Source organism: Apodemus sylvaticus, chromosome 5, assembly GCF_947179515.1.
Source record: "Apodemus sylvaticus chromosome 5, mApoSyl1.1, whole genome shotgun sequence".
Taxonomy (NCBI): domain Eukaryota; kingdom Metazoa; phylum Chordata; class Mammalia; order Rodentia; family Muridae; genus Apodemus; species Apodemus sylvaticus.
The window spans coordinates 50902757-50928034 of NC_067476.1; the positions used below are offsets into that span (position 1 = coordinate 50902757).

The 25278-nt window shown below is 43.3% G+C and overlaps 1 protein-coding gene across 2 annotated transcripts in view; it reads left to right on the forward strand.

The window, feature by feature from the left end:
• The first annotated feature begins 2769 nt into the window (after nt 1–2769).
• Gorasp2 (golgi reassembly stacking protein 2) overlaps nt 2770–25278 on the forward strand; it is a 30407-nt gene continuing 7898 nt past the window's right edge. The window contains exons 1-5 of one of the 2 annotated variants that reach the window (XM_052182663.1): nt 2770–2993; nt 18490–18570; nt 20072–20275; nt 20944–21030; nt 21686–21816. In XM_052182663.1, the coding sequence (XP_052038623.1) occupies nt 2931–2993; nt 18490–18570; nt 20072–20275; nt 20944–21030; nt 21686–21816 (566 nt within the window). In that variant the 5' untranslated portion in view covers nt 2770–2930. The remainder of the gene's footprint in view (nt 2994–18489; nt 18571–20071; nt 20276–20943; nt 21031–21685; nt 21817–25278) is intronic. The other variant, XM_052182662.1, reaches the window with a different exon arrangement.

The following is a 25278-nucleotide window of genomic DNA, read 5'->3' on the forward strand; positions in this document are numbered from 1 at the left end:
ACACATTTATGTGTATATATCCAAATTTATGCATGCACACACACACACATACACACACACACACATACACACACACATCCTAGTTTAATACCTATCTCCTTGATTCTGTTTCTCTAGAGAACAGTGTCAAAAAATAGTTGTGGTTGCTTATGGTCTACCACAGATCTACTGCTGGAATCTGCAAACTGACTAATGTCTAAAAAAAAAAAAAAAATTGATCCCAAATCAACTCTGTCTCTGTCTCTCTGCCTCTGTCTCTGTCTCTCTCTCTGGTGTGTGTGTGTGTGTGTGTGTGTGTGTGTGCAGAGGCCAGGGAAGGTCACTGTGTATTCTGGTCTCAGTTTCTGACTTATTTCCTGAAGACAGGGTCTCTATGTTAACCTGGAGCTAGGCTGGTGGCCAGCAAGTCCCCAGGCTCTTTCTGTGTCTGCCACGCCGGTTCTGGGGCTACAGACTTCTGCAGCAATGGGCTGGCTTCGTATGTGTGTTCTGGAGATCTGAACTCCAGTCTTTATGCCTGTGCAGTGAGTGACTTCACCCTGAGCCATCTCCCAACCCCTAAGCTAAAACTTTTGGCATGTTAACATATCAGGACCATGAAGGAGATTATTGACTTCCCAGCAGGGTAAGATGATTATCAACAAATCCAGTTCTTATATTTATTGTCTAGTATTAAATATTGATTTTCTGCATGAGCTGCCATGCATTCCAGTGCACAGTAGCAACATGCGACCAACTTCACTGCACTCCCTGCTTTTGAGAGCGTCATGACATAACAGCACCTTCCATTTATTCAACTATGAACTTGCGGGAGCTTCTGAAGATACTACAATTGGCTTATTAGCAGCAAAGAAAGACATGGTAATTTATTTTCAAATTTTAAAGAAAAATTGTTATAAAGAAGACAGGTCCTTGAGCAGTATAGAATATATCTAAGAAGCCGAGATAAATGCACAGTTACTACTCAGAAGTCAGTAGTGTAGCCCTTTGCTCATAATATCCTATGTAGAGAAATGCACTAATGTATACTTTATTTTAGAAAAATGATTTTGTATGCCTACATGCTCAGCCTGTCTTCTTCTACCCAGTAATTATCTTCCTTTTTATTAAGATAAATATTCTTCTCCTAAATCTAATATTCTAGCAACTATATTTAAATTTCTCCAATTGCACCAAAAATGCCCTTTACAAGCCAGGCACAGTGGTATACCTCAGCTACTCAGAAGGCTGAGGCAGGAGTCACTTGAAATCAAAGATTTAAGACTAGTCAGGAAAATACGGTACGATCCCAATTCAAAATAAAACAAACTAGAGCATTTCCTTTAAAGCTAATTGATGAATTTAAGCACAGCTTTGGTATTTCTCTCTTTCTGTCTCTCTCTCTCTCTGTCTCTCTCTCTCTGTCTCTCTCTCGCTCGCTCTCTGTGTCTCTCTGTCTCTCTGTCTCTCTCTCTCTGTGTGTGTGTGTGTGTGTTTACACTGAGGCCAGAAGAGGGCGCCAGATCCCTTGGAGCTGAAGCAATAAGCACAGTCCGCTGTGGGTGCTGGGATCTGAATTCCCATTTACATGACTGACCCTAAGCACCTCTTCACCCCTAGGGATTTTTTTCAGATTGGCCTTCTGTTGACTTTTTGTAAATGGCAAAAATGACTTAAAGGAAGAAAGATTTACTTGGCTTGTAGTTTCAGTCCATAGTTGTTGGCTCCATTATTTTGGGGCCTGTGGGAAATATCATAATTGGAGGCAAAGATGCCCATCTTGGGGCAGCTTGAAGCAAGGAGAGAAGGAAGGAGCAGGCTTCTGCTATTACTTTAAGGACAGGCTCCAACTTCTACAGGGCCCTGAAGCCTTAGGCTTAACTCCAGATCCAAACCAATTCAAGCTCTTCCTTTTATTTTTAGTTATGTCTATGAGTATCTCCTTCAATCCAGTCTTCTTTTCATATGATTCTGATTCCATGTGGAGAACTGATCAGCTGTCCAAAAGAAAGGTCCCTGTACTGTATTTCCCTGGTTCTTTAGAATGTCATTCATTTGCGATCTAAATGAAGGTGTGCTGGGGTAACTATTAAAAACCATTTGGGACTAGAATAATGCACCCTTAATAGTAGCTCACCTTGCAAAACACCAAAGAAGGTCAACAACTGAATGGCACACCGTTACTGAGAGTCAAACCACAGTATGGGGAGGAGAGGGGCAGGGAACAAAAGGAGCAAACGGGTTCTGTGAGATATCTGTGGATCAAACTGAGCTACTTAAAAGATGTACAGTGGGGGCAGCAGGCAAAATTCCAAGGAAATCCAACCTTGTTTCCCGTTCTGGCGTAACTCCGAAGTGTTCCTTCGGGACGAGGCAGAAAACAGCAACAAAACTTAGGATAGCTGTTATTTCAGGGAACACTGCTCTTTATAAATGTGAGCTGAGAATACCTGATATTCCAACCCCAGAAAGCCATTGCAAACTATCCTCAGGTATACAATCTTATTAAACAACACCTAAAACAAAGCAAGCGCCAAGCGTGCTTGGCTTTTGCGCCCTTCCTCTCTTGCCTCTGGCCACCAGGAGGCGCTGCAGCCAAGTACCCTTCTGAGAATGTAGAAACGCGCCTAGATAAGTCTTGACCACTCCGGGGCCCCGTAGCGAGCAGTCGCGTTCCGAGCCGTATTTCCGCTTTCTCGCGCGCCCTGCCAGGTTCCTCCCCTAGGCCACCTGCGCGCTCTCGGATCGTTCCCGCCGGCTCCCGTCAGGGGGCGCTGTCTGCGGCGTCGCAGCTGCCGTGGCTGCCGGGCGACGATCTCCCGGCGGGCTGTGCGGCCCGGCTCGGGCGGCTGCAAGTGCCACGTCCCAAGAGCTACGCCGAGTCGCAGAGCGGGCGGTGCGCGAGGCGGAGCAGCGCTGAGCCGGCCGGGTCGTACGGATCGCCCGCCGCCATGGGCTCCTCGCAGAGCGTCGAGATCCCGGGCGGCGGCACAGAGGGCTACCACGTCCTGAGGGTAAGGGCTGCGGGGGCGGAGGCCTGGGGGGACGCCGGGGCGGCCAGGCCCGAGTCCGCGGAGCGTCCTGGGCGCGGCTGCAGGCGACGTGGCCGGGGACCCGCCACCCTGACTCCTGACCCTCCGCACGGCCTCGCCGCGCCCCGACCTGAGCTCAGAGTTGGGAAGGGCAGGGGGCACCGCCTCCAGAAGGAGCCGGAACCCGTCCCCGTGTTCCCGGGGAGGGTGACGGAGCTACGGGCTTAGGAGAGATGTCACGGCCGGTGTCGGTCCATCTCGGCTATCCCCGGATGCTTGGAAAGGAGACCTGGGCAGGAAAAGGAGAACGAATGGCTCGGGCTAGATTTGACAGACTTGAATTTACTTGATTTTTGATAGGACTTTTCCTTTTCCGTTCCGGGTCACTCCTGACCCTTCCAGATCTCCAACATTTCCTGGAGGAGAGGAACTTCCGTTCTTCTTTCTAAGATGAAGTAGTCACGGAGATTGAGGTTTAGGTCCGCGGAGGAACCTTTCCAAAATTGGTAGGCTTGATAAGGGACAGCAGCGCCAGACACCAGGGGGTCAAAGACACATCCTCCTGTGAAAGGTCCTTTCCTCCTAGAACCAGGAATGTGGTGACACCTGTGTGAGTGCTAACATGAGCTGTGAACAGAGTGGCCTCAGTCTGCGTAGCCATTTAGGGACAATCTTTCCTGAGAGTGTGCTTGTTACCTTCATTTTCTGCCCAGGGTCCCATGTTCTGAATGAGGTAACTTTCTAAAATATCCCACATACCTAATGATGGGTCACTGGATTGTCAGGGTTGTAGTGTATAGTTGCCTCTCCACTCCATTCGAAAGAGACTTTTGAAGTCCAGCTCTTGGTAGGTAGAATAGTTTGTTTTTCCAGGGTGTTTCTTCATAGGACATATTACTTTCCTATTTCCTTCAGCTAACCAAACTCCTGAATCCCACACTAATAGGGAAAACAGAAAAAGAACTGCCCCATCCCGGATTCGAAGGAAAATTGATGGCAGTTGTTTTTTATCTGGTCTGATTTTGAGTTGACTCATATGAGGTATATTATCCTGTTACTTGCTGATTCTCGGAGTGGTTGACTGTAGCCATGAACCCTTAGGGAGCTGTAGTATTTCTATTATAATAAACACCGAGGGAAACCTAGTAAGACACATTAGTGTTAATGAATAGGAAAAAAAATAGTCTTTTGGGTCTTAGACAAATCTTCATGTCAACAGGCCTCCAGTTTAATGACCTCATTCCTGTGGAAGGCAGCTGAAGGCTGTCTTCATGGGTGTGCTTCTGGGGCTTTCTGTGTGCACCCCTAGTCAGTAGTGCAGCTGTGCTGGTCCTCTCTTCCTTGAGCTTTACAAGTATTAGGGGCAGTTACCAGTCTCCATCTGGAGCACAAATGTTACAAAATATGAAATAATTGTACAGAGGGTTTTTATCCAAGGGAACTTTAGTGATTATGTCATGAAAGCAAATGTTTTTAAGTTCTTAACCAAATCTCTCCCCCTAATTCTGCCACTCACTGCTTTACCTCTGTTTTCAGAGAACAAAGACTAATTTTCTCCCTCCCACCCATTATTGCCTAAGGCATGGTGGTGCATTCCACCACAGGATACTGAACTTGTGAGCCTCCTGTGTCGATAGCAGGAAATTTTTGATATGTTTGAACTGATCTAATTTCACTTCCTTTGATAACCACCAGTTCGCTGGCCACTTACTTGTTAGTGGTAAAAACACTACTTACTGTTCTCATGCCCATATCTGCTGCTGTCTTACTGTTATTTCAGGAGTCCACATCATAAAGTAAACTTAACATTGAGATAATTTTCAGTATGTACTGCTCAGCTCTGCTTTACAGATGTGGGCGATCTGAAGCGGACCCAGCAATTACTCTGAGCAGCATGCCTATCTTCTCAGGTGCTGTGTTCCTGTCTGTTCTCTCAGGTGGTGTGCATTTCTTCTGCCTTCCCACCTAGTTCGGTGAAATTGTGATCCCATTATATATTCACTGTTATCCTCATTGCAGAGGTGACTGCCCACGGCAGAGTTTATCCTGCGGTCATTCTGTGCGTTTTTTGCATAGAGAAGCATCTCTGTCCACACCTCATCTGTTTTTCTCAGGTTTTTGCTTTTTTGTGTAACCGTTGAAAGCATATGATACACACTGTGAAGTTTCCTAGCAGGACAATGAGGTTCACTGAATTGAGCTTCGTAAGAGAATGTGGTTAACTAGCACCTCCTGGTGTTGAGCACTGAGTTTTCTGGTCTTTAATTCTTTTGTTTTACTTAAGTTATACAATTCCAAAATTACAGACTTTTAACATTCTGTAAGTATTGATCTTCATTTTACTAAGTTGCTGTGTTTTCTGGTTGTCTGTTCTCTAGAGCACTTAAACAAATTTCAAGATAAAACAATGTTTCTTGAAATTGTATTGTCTAAAGGTAAATACTGCTGGAGTATCTATCTTTATTTTCCTGTGCTTTACTCGGCCCCCTATAGATGTGCCACAGAAGTTTTGAATGATATGGCATAATCAAGTTGAGTGTGGGCAAAATATATAATAGAGAAGGGCATGGTCAACCACACCCATAATCCAGCACTTCTGAGGTAAGGCAGGATTGCCAAAAGTTGAAGACCAAGTTTGAGTTTTAGGCCACATTTAGTTACAGAATGAGACCCTGTTTAAAATCAAGAACAAATAAAGATAGGTTAGTCTTCCAGCCTAAACAATTAGCAGTTTTAGTTCTTGGTAAATAAATTGGAACTTACAAATTAATTAGGAAGCGGTACTTTCAAGGAAAAGTTTATCAAACACCCTGAATATTTTCAAAAGTTATTTTTTAAAAGTGGGTACTTGGGCTGAAGAGATGGCTCACTGGTTAAGGTCACATAATGCTCTTGGAGAATACCCAAGTTCAGTTCCCAGCATCTAAACTGGATGGCTCACAGATGCCTATAACTTGAACTGTAAGAGTTATACCTCTGGCCTGTACAGGCATATGGGCATACCACTGCCACAGTGAACTCTATGGTGGTGCACACCTGTAATCCCAGCACTCTGGAGACTGAGGCCGGCACAGATCTCTGAGTTTAAGCTCAGCCTGGTCCAGGTTTTGAGTTCTAGACCACTTGAGTCACAGGGTTTAAAGAAATGTTACTTTTAAAATCCAAACAGTAGGTTAGAACTATGTATCACTTTTTACATAAAATGTGGCCATTAGTGCTTCTAGATCTTGTAGAAGTGCTGTAGTTGCCTCCCACGGCTCCTGTATGTTGAATGCTGGATTCTTGCTTTCATTTGACATTTGTTATCAAGTGAGTTCAACAAAGCCATTCTCAAAAGTGTCATCTTTGAAGTGGTCTCTTAGATGGCCATCATAAACTAAACAATTCTGGCCTTACATAACACTTTGAGAAAGGCGCTCTCCAAGGGCATTCTGCAACCAGCACTCATACCCACTGGGGACATGTTTCTGTTGACTGGTGCGCCAGTGTACGCTTTGCATCTCCCTTGTAATCAGAGGCCACCCCAAGCCTTGCTGCAGACTCCACAGCATATAGGTGCTAACTTCAAAGTGCAAAGAGGCTGGAAATTAGTCCTGTAGAAAGAACACCTGGACCATGTCTGCTCTTGGGTGGAGCTGCCCCATTTTAGGGGTGCCTCACGGACAAAGAAGTTACAGGGAACTACTTTTTTGACAAACTCATCAACAGCTGGGCTACTTAATGTTGTTTTCCAAATGTAATTAGAATGCTTTATGAGCAGGTACCACCTGCAGATTCTGCCTCCCTCCTCGATTTCTTCAGTTTAACATCAGGAAGCTTTTTAATTCATAAGCATTTTTTGAAATTATTCAAATGCAGGGCACAGATGATTACAGTTTCCTAAAGCCCCAAACACACAATACATGAACCTGAGGGTACCTTTAAATATTGTATCACTGAACATAAACTTTATGTCCAAAGACTTGAGCAAGTTAAGCTGGCCCGCTGGCCAGACCTCCTGTTCTCCATTACCTGTGGCTTTGGTGAGGATTCTGTGCAGTGCTGGGTCCACTGCCTTCTGGGCCAGCACCACTGACACCACTGCACTTATTTTACCGCCTTTAATATTCTACTCAGAGGACTATATTGTTACTATTCACTAACTTAAAAAAATGTGAACTAGTAAATACTTGGGAAGTTCAGCATGGCTTTGGAATCTGACTACATAGTGCTTGGAGAGGACTTGTTTCTTTAAAGGACACTCTCAGTGGTTAGTTTGAGAGACTGCTTACTGCCTTGTTTGCATTGCAAATAAATTTTCTACACTAGGGAAAGGAATGATGCTGGCTTTTTTTTCTTTCTCTTCTTCCCTTCCCCCCCATACACACCTTTTAAAACCATCAAAATGTATTTTCAGAAATAGAGAGCATCGACTAGTGGACATGGATACACTGAGAGGCTACTGTAGTAGACCACCCGAGGGCACACTGGGGAACTGGATTCCAGCCCCTGCTGCTGCCTCAGCCATCCTGTGAACCTCTTCAGACTGCCTGTTTGTCTGAAAGTCGACTAGGGCAGTGCCTCGCCTCCTTCGTCTCTCAGTCCCACAGTATACATTAGACATAAATATTTGAACATAAGTACTATTAAGTCTTAATACGTCCTACCCTTTGGTTATCCTGTGCATTAAGTGAGATATTCCATTGCATGCTCTAGACTATGGTAAAGACTCAGTGAAGTGTAGCTGGTAGCTTTATTACCAGGATTACATTATTGCCTAGTTTATGAAATCCACTACTGCAATAGTAATACCTGAAGGACTTTCGGCAGCAGGATGATGAAGGGGCTTAAAAAGGGGGGGGGGAGTATAGGGGGTTAGGTGAGTGTGGCTAGGCGGCGTGGGGGAAGGTGTCCAGGCGGGCCCTTGCCTGGGCACCTCTGCCCCTGAGGGACCACACACACACAGACATGGTATAGAATAGAGTTTATTGGGAGTTAGTGGGAGAGAGAGAGAGAGAGAGAGAGAGAGAGAGAGAGAGAGAGAGAGAGAAAATAGAGAGAGTGGAGGCCGGCCATGACCACGTGGAGGGGGGGGGGGAAGAGCCCCAGGGGCAGAGAGGTGAGAGAGTATGGGAGAGCGGAGAGCAAAGAGAGAGAGGAGGAGCAAGTAGCCCCTCTTATAGTGGGCCAGATCTCTGGGGCGGGGCATACCTGGCTATTGCCAGGTAGGTGTGGGGTAGAGCTTAGACAAAACCCCAACATCCCCCAATGTTTGGTTAATTAATAAAAAAGAAAAAAGAAAAGAAGTGACTGCGAATAGGCGAAGCAGGAATAGGGTCGTTGTTGAGATCTGGCTGCTTCATGCTGACATTGGGGCGGCGTGTCTCTGGAGAACCTAGAGAAAGGGGTATGGGGGGTGATTGTCCAGTCCCAGGAGGACTGGCTGCTTCTTTGCTGTCCAGGGTCTGTAGAGCCATTTGAAGATAGGTCAGAGAACAGGTCCAGTAGAAGCTGTCTGCGTCTGGAGAAGCTGAGAGGAGATTGGAGCATCTGAAGGTTGCTTCTCTGGAGCTGTCCTGGATATGGCAAGGGCCTGGACTTAACAAGATGTTGGAACACATTAGTATAGTTAGGGAATAAGACTAAGTACATTTGGGAGAAAGGAAAATTTTCTTAAGATGTACAATTGAAACCCAGAGGAATCCCACCCTTTGGAAAGGTAGTAAAGTGGGAACTTGGGCAGATGTACTTATCTGGATGGAGCCTACTTGGTCCATGAGCAGTAGATTTGGGTAGGTTTCCTGTAGCTAACAAGTTTATTAAAGAGATAACAACATGAGTTAACCACATGAACAGTCTTTAAGATGAGCCTTTGTGGATCAGAAGGAATAGAATTGAAGGTTGGGACAGTGACAGAGCAAGAAGAGGAAATATGAATGTTGGGGTTTTGTCTAAGCTCCACCCCACACCTACCTGGCAATAGCCAGGTATGCCCCGCCCCAGAGATCTGGCCCACTATAAGAGGGGCTACTTACTCCTCCTCTCTCTCTTTGCTCTCCGCTCTCCCATACTCTCTCACCTCTCTGCCCCTGGGGCTTCCCCCCCCCCACACGTGGTCATGGCCGGCCTCTACTCTCTCTATTCTCTCTCTCTCTCTCTCTCTACCTCTCTCTCTCTCTCTCTCTCTCTCTCTCTACCTCTCTCTACCACTAATTCCCAATAAACTCTATTCTATACCATGTCTGTGTGTGTGTGGTCCCTCAGGGGCAGAGGTGCCCAGGCAAGGGCCCGCCTGGACACCTTCCCCCACGCCACCTAGCCACACTCACCTAACCCCCTATACTCCCCCCCCCCCTTTTTTAAACCCCTTCAATACCAGTTTCAGTAGTGCTCCTTTCTAATCAATTGGTAGATACTTTATGCATGTGTGCCTGGCCTGCATATGCTGCTATTTGAAACATAAGTTTGGAGGGAATTAACAAGTGACTTGCTAGGTGCCTGTGCCTATGCACAGGCCTGTCACCCTGAGCTTGATCCCTAGCTCCCACAAGACATCAGGAGATAAATGACTCCCCGGAATTGTTCTCTGATCTCCACACCCATCTTTGTGTGTACATTACACTTTGTCTGTCTGTCTGTCTCTCTCTCTCTCCCCCCCCCATACACATACAAAACAAAAGTAAATATAAAAATTAAGGTACAAGTTTGCTTCAAATCTGACCCTTTAATTTCTGACCCTAAAGTTTATGCATATATGGTACTTGTTACTTTTAAAGAATTTTTGTTTTTGAAGAGATTGTTTCTTGAAACTCAGGTGAGCACCATTATCTTTCTCTGCCCTACTCTGAGTGGGTACAGTCATTAGAGTTCCTAAGAACCCAGGGGGTCACGGCAGTCTTCTGCAGTTGGTGTTCTTCATGCCTTTAGCTACACAGACATCTGGTTGACCGCCTCACTTCTCAGAGAAAGCAAAGAGGTCAATCTGATTTGCCCAGTCACACCGTTGTGCTTTCCTTTCTCACGAAAAGCATCTAAATCATGATTTGAGCTTTGGATTTGGATAGTTTTTGCCCTCTATTCCCAGATCTTTTCTAGAAAGTTAATTTTGCCCTTTTTTTTTCCCTGCCAATTCTTTTTGGTCATCAAGAGTTGGGATTGCTTGTTTGAGATGGGTTGTGTTTGTATTGGAACTTTCAAGCTAAAGTCTTAGCCTTCTGAGTAGTTAGAACGATAGGCATACTACTTCAGCTTAATAAATAACTCACTTAAAGTTGCTTTATATGTTATGCATTACATCACAGGACCATTTGTTGGAACATGAAAGGAGAATTTGTTGGTGAGGCCTAACATTCTATCCTGTCACAGAATCGTTACTATATATTTTGTCTTTTATAACCACAGAGCATTTAGGTTTCAGGGTTTTTTTTTTTTTTTTTTTTTTTTTAATGTCACATTTGCAAAATCTTGCATTGCTGTGATCATGTAAGCACACGCATATAAGGATTTATGTGTGCAGTTGAAGTAAGTCCTCCAGGGACCACATATATGGAATTATTTTCTAGTCTTTTTGAGTCAGGACCTCACGTTGTAGTCCAGGTTGGATCTTACTAGATGCCTAGGCCAGCCTCAAACTTGTGGTAATGCCCCTGCATCAGCCTCCTAAGAATGGGACTTAAAGGTGGGACTACTACACTCAAGTGTTTTCTAGCCTGATTCGTATCTTTACTGCTTTTAAGTCATTACAAAAGTGAGAATGCTAGCCTTATATTGAGAGCCAAGTAACATGGCCGTACAGTCATTCATAGAGTCTTTATCCGTATTTTATAAAGAAGAACCCGTGGAACAGTTGGTTGGGCTGGCGAGACAACTCTGCAATGTGGTTGCCAAGCCCGAGGACCTGAGTTTAACCTCATAGCCCATATAGAAAAAAGCTCGGTGTGGTGGCTGCTTGTAATCCAAGAACTGGAGATGCTAAGGTGGGCAGATCCCTAAGACTTGATGAGTTCTGGTCAGTGAGAGTACCCTGTCTCAAAAAGAGAGGCAGAAAGTGCCTGAGGAGAGATACCTGAGTTGCCTGACTCCTCACCCATGGGCCTATCCACACACACACACACACACACACACACACACACACACATACACAAAAGAATCTATATCAATGTCCCTAGCCATCAGAGAAATGCAATTCATAACTACTTTCAGATACCTCACTCAAGTCAGAATAGCCAGCATCAATAAATCTGACAACAAATGTTGGAGAGGATGTGGAGGGAAAGGAGGCCTTGTTCACTGCTAGTTGGGGTACAGTCACTGTGGGAACCTGCTTGGAGATTTCGCAAAAAGTTAAAAAACAACTAACTGCATCACCCAGCTACACTCCTGGACAAATACTCAAAGAACACCAAACTGTATCATAGAGAGGTGTTTGCATCCCATATTTATTAATGCTTTATTCACTATAGCAAAAAATTGTAATCAACTTACTTGCTTATCAACAGCTAAGTGGATAACGAAAATTTGGTATATGTGTGTAGAATGGAATACCACTCAATTCTTAAAAATAAGTCAGAAAATTTGCACGAAAGTGGATGGGCTTACAATGTGTAATTTTAAGTTAGGTCACACAATCTCAGAAAGGAAAAAACCGCTCTCCTCATGCAGAACCTAGCCAATAATAAATGTGTATGCGGCTACAATAACAAGTGCACGTGTGGATCGTGTTTCATGCAGGAGAGAAGACAGGAAAAGTAAACATGAGGAAGGAGGGCGGACTGCATGCAGGAAGTGAGCATGAGTGTGAAAGGATGGAGAGCCCAGTGTGTGTCTAGGTCTAACTGTCGGGGATTCGCAGTTTAGTGGAGCGCCAGAGCGTGCAGATGCACTCAAGAGGCTAAAAGATGGCTCAGAGACTAAGAGCACTCATAGCTCATCCAGAAGACCCAGGTTTGATTCCCAGCACCCGAATGGCATCTCAGAGACTCACAGAAGTCAGTAACCCGATGCCCTCTTCAGGCCTCTGCAGGCACAAGCAGAACAGCCATGCACATAAAGTAAAATAATAAAGTTAAAAGTGCCTGTTTATATTGGTAATAAAACTATGCAATCCAGTGTATAGCTTCTGTTCTGAATGGCCACTTCAACTGTATTCATTCAGTTCCATAGTGTTTTGGTATCGTTTCTGTTCATGGTGGTTTTTTTTTTTTTTTTTAATTTACGACCTTTTTTTAATAATAAAGTTTAAAACTTAAACAAGGACAGTGACACAATAATAAAAAGAGCCCTGCCCCACTAGCCTGCTGTATCCAGGAAGTCGCCCATGGATACCTGTCCAGGTGCTTAGTGGGAGTCATTGTGTCTGTGTCACCTGCTAAGCATAGAAGTCATGCATGAAGAGTTCCCTACCCCCAACTTCACCCAAATTCGTGTTATGGTGACCACCCCCCCCCACCCCCCCCCACCCCCCGCGCATCTTCTCCCAATTGGAGACCTAAGGAGGAGAAAGGGTTGGTGCTGACAAATGAAGTTGAAATATTTTTTGTTATTATCTTTAATGTGCATTGGTGTTTTGCTTTGCATGGATGTCTGTGTGAGGGTGTCGGATCCCCTGGAACTGGAGTTACAGACAGGTGTGAGCTGCTATGTGGTTGCTGGGAATTGAACCAGGGTCTTCTGGAAGAGCAGCCAGTGCTCTTACAAAATCTATCTCTCCAGCCCCATGAAGTGGAATTCTTAGTTCCAGAGAAAAGGAGGTGGGTGCTGTGTTTCTCAATCCTAATTGCCGCCTAGGAGATTAGAGCACAGTTCTGGGAGGCTGTGTGGGGTTCCAGATGTGAGTAGGTCCTGCAGACAGACTTAGTAAGTGCATTACTCCTGATTAAGTCTTTAGGCTGGGATTATTGGAGGTGGTGAAATGTCTGTGTAGCTGGAAGAAGCAGCCTTTGAGGTCATGTCCTTGAGACTGTGTCCTAAGCTAATGCATTCCTGTGTCCCCTTTCTCTGCCTCCGGGCTACCAGGATGTGAATTAGACTGTTTCTGTCAGGTATTTTGTCTCAGCAAGGAGAAAATACTGACTACAGAGGCTTTCCTGGGAAGGAATCAGTGAGACAACAAAGGAAGTCTGTGCAGGGAGGGAGGGAGACTGCTTGATTGGTTCAGGGTAAGTTTACTTAAAAAAAAAAAAAAAGATGGTTCACAAAGCCTGGCCACACATGTTCAGTCAAAGAAACCACATGGTAGATGGAGAGGACTGGTCTCACGAGGTGTCCTCACACACACGCACACGCGCGCGCGCACACACACACACACACACACACGCACACCATGGCATACACACACCCAACAGTCAAACCCATGTGAAAATGGAAAGTTGAAAGTTAATTGTGACGGGCGGTGGTGGCGCACGCCTTTAGTCCCAGCACTTGGGAGGCAGAGGCAGGTGGATTTGAGTTCCAGGACAGCCAGGGCTACACAGAGAAACCCTGACTCAAAAAACCAAAAAGAGAGAGAGAGAGAAAGAAGGAAAGAAAGAGAAAGAAAGCTAGCTACACAGAGAAACCCTGACTCAGAAAACAAAAGAAAGAAAGAAAAGAAAAGTTAATTATAGTTATTTATTTATTGCAGCTCAAAGCAGCACACAAATGCAGAATAGAATGTGCCATGAAAAATGCCCTTCTTATGTCATGAATTTTTGATGTTTGCTGTTCTGGTATCTGTTTAATATTTCTTTCTATCATAAAATCCTACCTAAATGGATTTTATGACCTATGGAAATTTCCCCACTGTATCTGGACAGTACATTAGGGATTACTTGTTTTGAAATAAATGATTCGAATTCCAGCTTCTAGATTTTTTTGTGGCGTTTGTTTGTATTTTATTTTGGTTTTGATTTGGAAGACAAGGACTGTGTGCCCCAGATTGGCCTTCACTCAGTGTAGCTGAGGATGACCTTGAACCTGTGATCCTCCTCTCTCCACTTGCTAGACATGTTCCACTTTTCAAATGAATTTTAATGTGGTAGCAGCAGCCCATTTACAATCTCATAAATTTCTCTGGTTTTGGGAGAGATAACAAGATCCAGACCATCTCACCCGGCAACCACTGGTCAATATCTCCATATCTGTATCAAGCTATTCACAGCAGCTTATTGAAAATCCTGTGTTTAAAATGTGTTACATCCTCTCCACCCCACCCCCAGCATCACAAGCAGCACTGAATACCGTGCTGCCTTCTCCTGTCCTGTTTTTGGTAGATGCTTGGTAACCTTTCTCCCAGTGAGTAATGACCTTTGTGGTGCATATCTGGCAAACCCATGCTTTGCTGCCGTACCTTTTGCCACAGGAAAACACAACACAAACTTAGTTCAGAAACAATGGTAACTCAGTCTCTGGGCTCAACAACTTAAAAGCTAATCTTGTAAGCCTTAATAAACTCTGATTCCTCCAGTGGCAAATCCTTACGGATCCGCCAAGATACCAGGACACTCTAGCAGCTACATCTTACCCTATTCCAAAAGGTCCTATCCAAAACGGAAGTCCCACCTACTCGCCCAGTGATTGGTTCCTTTATTCATTAGGGGATTGGCTCACAAGCCAAGCATGTGACTCATTCCAGACAGTGTCTCCCTGGAAAGCAGAATTATCTTAAAATACAAGCAGCCCAGAGCCATCCACAACACACTACCGTGAACATTGTCCTGCTCCTTTTGGAGAATATTTGCGTACCTGTTTCTGTGGTAATACACTTTAAGAGTGGAATATTGGAGCCAGACAGTGGTGGCGCACGCCTGTAATCCCAGCACTTGGGAGGCAGAGGCAGGCAGATTTCTGAGTTCAAGGCCAGCCTGGTCTACAGAGTGAGTTCCAGAACAGCCAGGGCTACACAGAGAAACCCTGTCTCAAAAACCAAAAAAAAAAAGGGGTGGTGGTGGTGGAATATTGGCTCAAAAGGTGTACATGTTTTCAATTTTAATGAATACTGCCACATTGCTTTCAGGGCCCCACTAGCAGTGGTTGAGCTTTCTGAATGTGCATCCTCGTTCATGCTCAGTGTTCTCCATCTTTCTTGTTTATGGCTTAAAGTTATGTCAGCCCTAGGTGTGTGTGTGTGGGGGGGGGGGTGGCACATGTCTCTAACCCCAGCCTTGGGCTATTCCAGGCCAGTCAGTCAAGCCTACACAGTGTGAGATTCTGTCTCAGAATAACTGTCTTCACCTACTCTAGAGCTCTTATCTTTTTATTACACATTTTAAACAATCTTAAGATTTAAAATTTAACCTATTTATCTTAAATTACCATAGTATAATGTTTAGCCCTATAAGTGTCAGATGGTCTCTGGAATCAGGTACATATAGTTTTTGTTTTGATTAAGATAGGTTTGAAAGAAGCAAAAGATAAGTCGAAGTCTTAAAAGGAACAGAAAGTACTGAAATAGTTATCAGATACTGGAGGGTCAGCTGCTGAGGGGAGCCTTGTGAGTGGATGACAGTACACGATGAACCTACCCACGGAGAATTCCTACCCACGGAGAATTCCTACCCACGGAGAATTCCTACCCACGGAGAATTTCAATGCTACTTTTCTAAACCTTGTAGGCCTTCTCCATACTGGGACAAATGGAATACTAACAGAGATCGATTGTCAGAGCTCCCTCTGCTGGTGCCCAAGCCGTAATTAAGATATCTTGCCCTAATTTGTGCTGGGCTCTAATGGTGTATAATAAATTTGAGAAAGAAATTAATTTCAAGGGCCATTAAAAACAGATGAAATCGATGTTTGTAGCAAATGAAATGGAAAAATAGAAAGGGTTGTTTATTTCTTTTAGAATTCAGACTAAACTATCAAGTCTTTTTTGAGTTGCAGGGAGGATACTTCTGATGATATTGGAAGCTTTCCATTTCAAACAACACTTTAAACTTTATTCACTGTGTGGCTGGGTAAGGCAGCATGCTAGGAATCAGTGTAGGGTCACCTTTGGAAGCTGATGATATTGCAAAAGTACTTTCCCTGGCTCTTTTTAACTAAAAGATAAACTTTCAGGGAAGAAGCCCAAATACATCAGTTAGATAATGTTACCAGTGGCCATTTAGAACCTATCGAATTAGGTATGGAACCAGTTAAAAGAGAAAGTTTATTCTGAGGGGTGTTTGAGGGTTGGCTTAACTTTTTAATAGCTGGGACATCTCACATCTAACTGATAGTTACTTGTGGTCCGTGATAGCTATTAGAGGTCTGTGACTAGTAGATATGATTTCACCCTCTTTCTGACTATAACTGGATCTGTTTGGTTTGATTTGGACAGGATCTGTCTGCTGTGTAGCCTGTCTTGGCCTGTGCCACGTGCTCCAGGAAGTCACCCTCTGCCTTTTAGAGTTGCTATTTGAGGAGAAATCTATTTGATATTTTGACTTTTAGCTGTTTAGATAATCCATACAATGAGAAGGCTTCCATTTAAGAAAACTAGCCATAAGAAAATTGAAGAATGTATTCTGATTGTTTTTGTAGTAGAACACCCTTGGGGGCGGGAGAGATGCCTCGGTGGTTAAGACCATAGTCTGTTCTCCCAGAGGACTGAGTTCAGTTTTCAGCACCCACCCTGGGCAGCTCACAACAACCTGTAACTCTAGCTTCAGGGATCTCATGTTCTCCTGGCTTCTGCAGACACCTGCATTCGTGTTAACATGCCAGCTCTGCAGACAGCTGCATCTGTGTTTACATGCCATACACACACAGACACATGTAAATGGAAGTAAAAATAAGATTGTGTTTTACTTTTTGAGACACTCTCACTAGTAGCCCCAGCTGCTAGAACTTGCTATGTAGACCAGGCTAGGCTCAAACTCCTACAGATCTACCTACCTCTGCCTCCTCAGGGCTAGAACTATAGGTGCTCACACTGTACCACTCACATCCCTCAAAAAAAACTTTTAAATAACTAATTAGTGAGACCCTTTGGTACCTTTTTTTATTAGAACTAACATCTTTAGATAATTGTTTCCTTTTATTTATAAAAAGAATTTGTAGTGGGGGGTTGCTGAGATGGACAAAAATTGAATATCTAAGAAAGACAGAAGACCATCCATAGAGAAAGTGAAAATAACGGCTCTTTTGCAAACAGTCTATTCAGGAGCCTAGAATGCACACCACTGAGGACTCTGGGTTGGGTGTTGTATGGTGCCCCCGGGCCCTCCCTTTCCCTCTTAGCCCTGCTTAGATACTTGTGCCTTCCTGTCTTCCCGCCCTTGCCTCTCAGTGTCTTTTGTGAACAAGAAGCTGACTTAGGGAGCCCACTCTCCATTTCCCTCTTTATGTCCCTCTAGAGCTTCCTCGGGTTTAATCCAAAACTTACAGGGCAACATAATAAAGCAGAAAAAAAAAATTGAAATAAACTAAACACTGACCCATCTCTGAAATGGAGCATTACTTACTGAGCAGTAGAAAAATGTCTAGTTTGGTTGTTTAGGGCTAATGATAGTGTAGACAAACAAACAAAGCTGAATGTTGGAGACACAGGTCTTTAATCCCAGCACTTAGGAAGCAGAGGCCATCTGATCTCTGAGTCCTAGGCCAGCCTGGTCTACAGAGCAAGTTTCAGGACATCCAGGCTTACAGAAAAAAAAAAGTCCTGTCTCAAAACACACACAAAAAGAAACAAACATTGACCAAGAAGTACAGTACAACTAGGAATATCTACAGTTCCATGTATATAAGTATGTGTGAACTGCACTTTGCATAGCCTCAGCATTGCCCTTAGAGCTGTGTGCTCTAAAGCTAAGTATGGTGCCTTACCTGAGACTCCAGAACTAGGGAGGCCAAGATGGTTGGCAGTTCCAGCCTGGACCATAGCACATGACCCTGTTTCCAAAAACCAAAGAACTATATAGTCTAGTTCAGAAAAATCAGCCTATAAATATTAGTGCAAGCCTCATTTTTAGGATAGTTTTGAGAGTGTTAATAACCTCAAGCAGAATACAAGTCCCTTATTGTGCCAGCACAGCACCCTGAGTATGAGGCCAGCCTAGTCTACAGAGGAAGGTCCTGCCCAAAACAACAATGACAAAAATTACACACTAGCAAAAAAAAAAAAAAAAAAATGAAATTTTTTTTCTTTTGGAAAAGCCCATGTAAAATGTATTCAACTTAGGGTTTGTTGGTTATATTTCTCTTTCTGGCTGTTAGTGTTACTATGAATTTAGAAAGTTTGGTAGACAACGTTAATCTACTTTAGCTCTTCCCCTTGAGAACTTCCTCTCTCTATGCTAGCTCCACTTTGTTAGGTTTGTGATTAGAGGCCTTCATACCTCCCTTCATCATCCTCGCTGCTCTGCAAGGGCAGCTGGCTGCCCTGGCATCGCTCCTTTGTTGGTGTTGAGCTGAGTGGTGCCTGAGAAACAATTCTGGCGTGTGTCTCGGCGCCGTTGTCTGCTGATTCCGGGGAGGGTCCTTCCCATTCTGCACCCTCTGCCCCCACCTCCGATTTCATTTTCAAATATTTCTTTTACAGGTACAGGAAAACTCCCCAGGACACAGAGCTGGACTGGAGCCTTTCTTTGATTTTATTGTTTCTATTAATGGTTCGAGATTAGTAAGTTCAACTTTTTATAGTTTTGTATATAGAACTTTGTAATTTTCTTCAAAGGGGAATTTTAAAAATTTTCTAGGTTAGGTGTGTATCTAAAAGGTAGTTGATATACATGATATGAAATAATCATGTTAGGGGCTACTGAGATTTCTCATTTGGTAAAGGCCCTTGCCGCAGAAGTCTCAGGACCTGAATTCAACCCCTGGAACACACGGAAAGAGAGTGAGGAAACTGACTCCAGAATCTCTTCTTACCGCCACATATGCACTCAGAACATGAGTGCTAGCTCTGTGTGCTCTCGGTTATCTCTCTCTCATCACACACACACACACACACACAATCAGGTATACGCATATTTAAATTTTGTTTTGTTTCTTCAAAACGGGGTCTCAATATGTAGCCCTAGAACTTGCTCTATAGACCAGGCTAGCCTGGAACTCACAGAAATCTACTTGCCTCTCTGTCCTGAATCCTGGGATCAAATGTATGTACCCTTGTGCCCAGCATATTTCAATTTTTAAGAGAATGATGCTAATAAACATTAAAGTCTCACATCATCTTAGGGAAGTAGAAACTCTCCATATTTGAACTTCATGTATTAAAGTTTGATTTTTCTACACTATTGACAAATAGACTAGGAAAATGGGGCTTCCCCGTCAGTTTTCAAGGATCTGAGTCCCATGATACATAAATTTATTGGAACAACAAAAAAAGTTGTTCTCAAAGAAAGAATTGTTCTTAAAAAGCTGCTCTTTCTAAACTGTCTTCAGTTTACTACTAATATAGTCTGTTGAAAAAGAAACTCTGTAACTCCCACAGAGGGAATTCTTAAAACTGTATCTGTTTGGCTGGCTTTGTTTTATAATGGTCTTCTTAAGTTTTTGCTTATAATTTGTCTTGTTGCTGATATAATGGCCTTTGTTTATAAAATTCATTAACGTTATTTCCCCGTTTCCCTTTTAGCCCTAATAAACAATAGAGCATATATTAGAAAGGTTCAAAAATTAGACCTTAAGGTCAGCACATATTTTAGATTTTAAAAAGAAGTCTCAGGGCAGTGGTGGCGAATGCCTTTAATCCCAGCACTTGGGAGGCAGAGGCAGGCAGATTTTCTGAGTTCAAGGCCAGACTGGTCTACAGAGTGAGTTCTAGGACAGCCAGGGCTACACAGAGAAACCGTGTCTTGAAAAACCAAAAATAAAATAAAATAAAATAATAATAAAAAAAAGTCATTGTAACTTCATTAGATGCAACTTCTTACAGGATATTTTGTTGCTTGATGGGTTGGTATTCCATGGTTAACTATAAGAAAAAGCAGTCTGATTGGATAATATTGAGAGTACTTAATTTCCTGACATCCTTTTACTTGGAGAAATACTTGAATATTAATACCACTTTTACCTGATGTGTGTATTTATACTGATTAATAGTACTTTATGAGATGCTTAAACTAATAATTAGCATTATTTTTACTTATTAAAGACTATCATTTTTATGTTTTTAGAATAAAGACAACGACACTCTGAAGGATCTACTGAAAGCCAATGTTGAAAAGCCTGTAAAAATGCTCATCTACAGCAGCAAAACCCTTGAGCTGCGGGAGACCTCAGTCACACCAAGCAACTTGTGGGGCGGCCAGGGCTTGTTGGGGGTTAGCATCCGTTTCTGCAGCTTTGATGGGGCCAACGAGAACGTTTGGCATGTGCTGGTAGGTGACAACATGGACTGCCCCTGTGCTCCTGTGGGTATAAGCATGGTGTAGAGAGGAGGACCCTGGTCGTCTCCAGGGCGCGAAGATTGCAAAGAGTAAGGACTATATTGTATTATGGACAGACTGTGGTTTTTTGTTTCTGAAAAATCAGCATCCATTGCTGTTTAGGTACGGATTAGTTTTTAATTCAAGGAAGAAAAGCCAAAGAGTTGGTATTACAGATAACCATAGGAATATTTTTTTTTAAGATTTATTTATTCATTATAAGTAAGTACACTGTAGCTGTCATCAGATTCTTGCTCCAGCCCTACTCGCTTGCTGTCGCTGTCTTTAGACACCCCAGAAGAGGGCATCAGATCTCATTATGGGTGGTTGTGAGCCACCATGTGGTTGCTGGGATTTGAACTCACGACCTTTGGAAGAGCAGTCAGTGCTCTTAACCGCTGAGCCATCTCTCCAGCCCACCATAGGAATATTTTAAGTATCAAATATTATGTAGTTTTTGTGGCTGGAAATTTAAAATACATATATTCTCTAGTTTCTTAAATCGGACATTTTTGATATGGGATATTGGGGGTTCTTCAGACACTATAGTTAAGAGCTGTCACTCTAAAACGTGGACAGTTGCTTCTGTATATTGAGTCGGGGTATGTCTGTCGTCCTAGGAAGTGGAATCAAATTCCCCAGCAGCACTGGCAGGACTGAGACCTCACAGCGATTACATCATTGGAGCTGATACCGTCATGAATGAGGTAATTAAAACACTGCTTAGTAAGGATTTGTGCTAGGTAGTTACTGTGTTTGTTAGTAATCAGAGTCATATTTCCTCTCGGCTGTTTAAGTTCAGGATATCTTCAAGAATCCTTATGCCTGAGGATATTAAACGGAACATCTGACACTGTCTCCATAAGGACGGCTCTGAGAAAAACAAGTGATCCTTGCACTTCTTTGTGTGATATAGAGACACTTCTAGCATACCTCCATCAAGTCGCATTTCTCACTGGTTGGACTTGTCATCCATTAGACATCGCTGCAGAGTCTCCCTTAGCCCAGCCGTGTTGGTCAGATCCTTTTCCTCGACTGTTAGCTAGTGGAAGTACACACAAAATCAAAATAGAGAAACAGAAGGCGCCTGAGTAACCAGGCCCTGGAGAGGAGTCCGCAGTAAGCACATGGGGCTTTGGAACTGGCCAAAGGCCTAGCGTCCAGTGGACTTGCTTGAATTAATATGTACATTAGACTCTGCATGGCCAGTTGGTATTAAATAGTGACTTCCATGCCTAAGGTGAGGCCCTGAAGCTGAATTCTTTAAGGATGCTTCTCAGTTGATTTTGAAGGGAGCCAAATTTGAGACCCACTGTTCTCAAGTACAGTACCTTTAAGTTCTTTTCTCTTTATGCTGTGCAGTCTGAAGACCTGTTCAGCCTTATTGAGACCCACGAAGCAAAGCCTCTTAAGCTCTACGTGTACAACACAGACACTGACAACTGTCGAGAAGTGATCATTACACCAAATTCTGCATGGGGTGGAGAAGGCAGGTACGCTCATTCACAAGGTGAAATTATGACTGCTTAATCTTAGTAGTCAGAGATGTGTTACAGCTTTAATTTCACTATGATATAAAAGAATGCTTTTGTTTTTAAATAACATCTTGATTTTTCTTTTAAAAACTCTGAGGAAAAAATGGTGTAGAATACTGAAATTAATAATACATTTTTAAAAAGTACATGCCTAGGGAGAATAGCACCTGTTTTATTGCCCGTTTTGTTTTGCTTTGCTTTGCTCTTCTTGGCCTAAGAGCTAACTGCCTTTCTGATTCGAGGGATTATCGACTGTAAGTCATAATTACAGAGAAGCCTGTGCAGAATTAAACTTTCACATGCTCTCGCCCCTCCATTTCTATGGGTTCCTTGCTTCATAGAGCAAGGAAGGACTCCGTACGGACTCTGTTTCCTCACAGTATCTTTATTTTACTACCTAAGGTTCTAGAGTTAAGTGTGTTTAATCACCAGAATTCTGAGTTGCTGCAAGTCAAGAAAAGTAAGAGAGGGGTGTCTTTGAAGCTTCTGGCCTGTCTGTGGTAGCACCTGGTCGTGTTCTCACTGTCTGCTCTGTAGGCATAGTACAAACACCCGGAAATGAGGTCTTCTCGAGGCATTCCTAATTGACCCCTTGAGGGGTAGATTGCATGCCTAGTGAGCACAAAGCCCTGGCTTTGATGCCCAGCACTGCATAAAAACAGACTTTATACACATACATGCCTTCAGTCACAGAGCTCAGGAAGTAGAAGCAGAAGGATCACAAGTTCAAAAACATGTTGGACCACATGAGACACTCTGTCGCAAAAATAATTAATTCCCTTTCGAAGGACTGCCTCAAATACTTAATTTGCAAAGAAGCTTCTGTGTACATTTGGTAGCGCATTTTTGTGTCACACACACAAAGGCTCTCTCCCAGTGTTTTAGTTTTCATTTTCTTTCTCTTGCTGTGATACAATACCCTGGCAGAGATCAGCTTGTGGGGAGACAGCTGTTACTTTAGCTCACAGGTTCAGGTTGCAGTCCATCACTGGGAGGAAGTCACAGTAGCAGAGGCCTGAGACATCAAGTCACAACACAACCATAGCAGAGAGAAAGTGTGTGCTCCGTGCTCCACTAGCTTTCTCTGCTCTGACACAGTACAGGGACCCAAACCCAGGGATGGACTGTGTCTCCTGCATCAGTTAGCAGCCATGCCACAGGCCACCCTGATCTGGACAGAACCTTATTGAGACTGTACACTGTGGAAGAATATACAAGTCAAATTAGTGCCACAGAGTACTTGGTGACATAGAACACAGGTCACAGAAATGAAACAGCTTTATAGACAGTGGAGCCCTGCAGCAAAGACATTGCTTGTTCTTTCATGTTTTTTTTTTTTTTAAAGAACTATTGGTTTATTTTATATGAGTACACTGTAGCTGTCTTCAGCCACACCAGAGGAGGGCATCTGGTTAATCTTAGCAGTCAGAGATGTGTTACAACTTTAATTTCACTACGTTATAAAAGAATGCTTTTGTTTTTAAATAACATCTTGATGGTTATGAGCCACCCTGTGGTTGCTGGGAATTGAACTCGGGACCTCTGGAAGAGCAGTCAGTGCTCTTAACCACTGAGCCATCTCTCCAGCCCCTGTTCTTTCATAACATTGACTGTATATTGTACATTAGGACTCTTCTGTTGTAACATCTGTAAACATCTGTCTATCATTCCTTTCCTTTGAAGACTTTCTGCTTTTATATAGTTTAATACCAATTATGGGCATCTATTTAGACATTTCCTTTTGGGCCATTTTCTCAAGTGTGCCCTGCCTGTGTACTCAGAGTATCTCTGCCTCGTTTCCTTCATCCCTTAGAAGCTAACCATGTGTTACCCAGCCGCTCTTCACATCAGGCCTCTCTTGAATTTGCAGCAGATTTTGCTATTGTCTCAAGCTCTTTTTCTGTCACTACCTAGTATTTTGAATAGCAGTTACTTCATAAGCCACTATGGTGGTGCCCACCCTAGTGCTGAGAAAGTTGATCTAGCAGGATTGATTCCAAGTTCAAGATCAACCTGGGCTACATAGCAAAACCCTGTTGCTTCCATCAATCACTATCACCCCCCCCCCTCAGCAAAAATAAAAAACAACCAACCATAACAAACTCCTTGCTTTAAAATGTGATTATGCCAAAAGGTGATCATTGATCAAAATAGATGATTTTATCTTACTGCCATTAATTTTGAGAGAAAGTATAGCTTTGATAAGAGAAAATGGAAGTGTAATTTTGAAACACAAAACATCACTGTGAAAATCAGATTTGAATAAGGAAGAACTGAAGTTGGACACGCCCACTCTACCAGCTTTTGGTAGTGGACCAACAGGGATAACATGTGTGCCTTGGCAAAGGAGGGAGATGGAGGAATCTGTGCATAGTGGCTCTGAAAGTACCAGGTGCCAGGAAAAGACAGGATGGTGGTGGAAACCGATCAGACCCTTACCTTGTCAAAGGCTGTAAATGCAGTGCTCCAGATTCGCCTTACTTTGAGCTCTAAGACTCAACTTATATAAGCTATAAGATAAGTAAACATTCATTGACTCCCAAAGTGCGGAAAGAGTTGTCACCATAGTACACATACATTCATATGGATTCATGCTTGTCCTTAGAGACAGCTCAAGACCCAGGTGCAGAAAAAAACATTCCACCGATAAAAGAAAGAACCTATTTTTAGTTTTCATGTTACTTCCGAGATTTTCAGCTCTGGGCAGAAGCTGATCATCTGACTTTAGCCATGAGTTGCTCTGTTTGATTGGCAGAATAAAGCACTGTATTCAGAGGACAGAGGAAGAGAAGGAAGTGGAGACAACAGACTGGAAAGGAGCAGTGTGCTCACATCTGCTAGGAAGGTGCCTCTCCAGACAGAGGCAGGAAAAAAATAGAAGAAATTGTCATTAAATATCCAAATCTAGTTTATGCTGGTTAAATGATGTCATCATGCTGATGTGTGAGGGGCTCTTCAGTGGGCAGCAGGGGGTGACTTATGCAGTAGGTAATAACTAGGTGTCTGCCTGGTGCCGGGAACTGTTAAGGTAATAAAAAGCAAAAACCCTGTTCCTACTAGCCTTGCTATTTAATTGAGGGGGAAAGATGGTAAAAGTAAACATGTCATGTGCACAGTGGAGATGAATGTTTGAAGAGAAAACGGGATCTGAGAGTAGTGCTCAGAGTGGACTTGGAGTGTTATATGTAGGGTGGAGCCCAGAGACCTGGAAGATGCATTATTTAAAAGCATGAAATGCAGATGAAGACATGTGCATCAGGAGTCCAGACTACATGAGATTATGTCTCAAAAAAAAAAATCCCAAAGGAGTGGGAGGAAATCGCTTCTCGGCCTTTTGGCTAAGATCAAGTGTAGGAGTGGGAGGAAATGCATGGGCTTATATGTTTTAAAACCTCAAAGAAATGAAGTTGTGTTTAATAA